Source organism: Gavialis gangeticus, unplaced genomic scaffold, assembly GCF_001723915.1.
Source record: "Gavialis gangeticus isolate Ggan-Ray unplaced genomic scaffold, GavGan_comp1, whole genome shotgun sequence".
NCBI lineage: Eukaryota > Metazoa > Chordata > Crocodylia > Gavialidae > Gavialis > Gavialis gangeticus.
In genome coordinates, this window is record NW_017729031.1 from 106,422,595 (window position 1) to 106,424,312 (window position 1,718).

The 1,718-nt window shown below is 46.6% G+C and overlaps 1 protein-coding gene across 1 annotated transcript in view; it reads left to right on the top strand.

Annotated features, from left to right (window-relative positions):
• ALS2 (ALS2, alsin Rho guanine nucleotide exchange factor) overlaps nt 1-1,718 on the top strand; it is a 65,824-nt gene that overhangs the window by 48,606 nt on the left and 15,500 nt on the right. Inside the window, exon 25 of the mRNA XM_019523513.1 lies at nt 590-757. Within this exon, the coding sequence (XP_019379058.1) occupies nt 590-757 (168 nt within the window). The remainder of the gene's footprint in view (nt 1-589; nt 758-1,718) is intronic.

Genomic DNA, 1,718 nt, shown 5'->3' on the forward strand with positions numbered 1-1,718 from the left:
AAACAGTCAGTTGGGTTGTGCATTCTTTTGTTACTAATGACTTCTGTCTATTGCTTTGCTGGCTCAGAGGAAGATATAGGGTAGCTTTGCACCTTACAGACTAACCAAAGTAGACATACTGCTTAGTCTATAGGTGCAAATCGACCTTGCCTTCTCTTTGACATCAGACTTGTACTGCTAACTCTCTTTTTCCACAAGAGTCCTATATATTGGATTACATATGTTAAGACACTGTTAAAACAGAGACTAATTGCACATTCTTCTAAAGGAAAGAATTGGGGAACTGTCCCTACTATAGGTCATGTATTTGTCTGAGAATTAAGAAGCAGAACAACACTAGTCTTTCAAAGAAGGTAATCTTGGAAACCCTAGCAAGTCGAACTACTATACATCTAAGTCTTTTTTTTTCTTTTAACTTTTTTTTTTCTTTTAACTTCTATTTTCAGTGCTAATACTTGAACTGATGTATCAAAAATTCTTTATGGTAAACATAATGCAGCTCAATGTGTTGGATTAGTCTGACTTAGTATTCCTAAATATTGTGACTTCAAACATGACTGTTTTAAATAATGCTTGTTGTTATTGTTAGGAGGAAGCTTGGAATCTTAGCAGTACCTGCTGATGAGAAATGGAAAGCAGTGTTTGATGAATGCTGGCAGCAGCTGGGTTGTGAGAGTCCAGGCCAAGGGGATAGATGGAAGGCTTGGGATAATATTGCTGTGGCCCTGACCACCAACCGGCGTCAACACAAAGACAGGTTAGTACTCTTGAGATTGTGAGACTTTTTCGTTCAAATGTGAAAAATTCACTGATTCTACCTCCTGATGCAGAATATTGGTTCTGGAGTAGAGGGACTGGTTGGCATTTGTTTGATCCCTATAACTGGCTTTACCTCCACTTGGTGTGACAGTACCAGGTGATGCATATTGGAAGAAGTGTCTAATTCCAAGTGTGTATTTGCCTATCTCTGTGTATTGTAGGTAAATGTTTAGAAACAGCAGTAATCTAACTGTTTGGAAGAATTCTAAATTCCAGGGAAGACTAATGGGGAAGTTGGCTCACATAGAGAGAGTAGGGCTGTGCGAAGCTTTGCCGGCTATTTTGTTTCGACCCCAAAACGATGAAATCGAAACAAAATGAAGGGCTTTGAAACTAAATGAGGCTAGTCGAACCGTTTCTAATTTTGAAGCGGCCAGCCAGGTGGCGGGAGGCACGGGAGAGCCAGGGCTGCCCTCTGAGCGGCTCCACAGCCCCATGTGGCTCAGCTTGGTGGGGAGCGCAGCCCTGGCTCTCCTTCCGCTGCCAGGCTGTGCTTCGATCGGGTCCACCAGCCCCATGGAGCTCAGCCTGGTGGTGGGGGGTGGGCAGAGCCAGGGCTGCGCTCTGCCACCGGGATAAGTTCTATGGGGCTGGGAGCTGAGCCTGGTAGAGAGAAGCACCTCCTGCCACTGGGCTCAGCTCCCAGTGGGGGAATAAGAAACCCTCGATGGCACCTCCTCTGGGGGATCGGGAGGCCACTCCTGTCAAGCTCCTGTGGCGGGCCAGGACCCACAGCACCAAGGTCTCCCATGGCACCAAGGAACTGGGCCCCCTGCCTGAACTTCTGCTGTCCAGCCTCAGGTGATTTTTTTTTTTTTGAAGTGCAGGCAGGGGGTCCATTTCCTGGCCTTGTAAACCCAGCCAGAAGGCATAAGCCAGGGTCACAGCCAGCCTCCCCC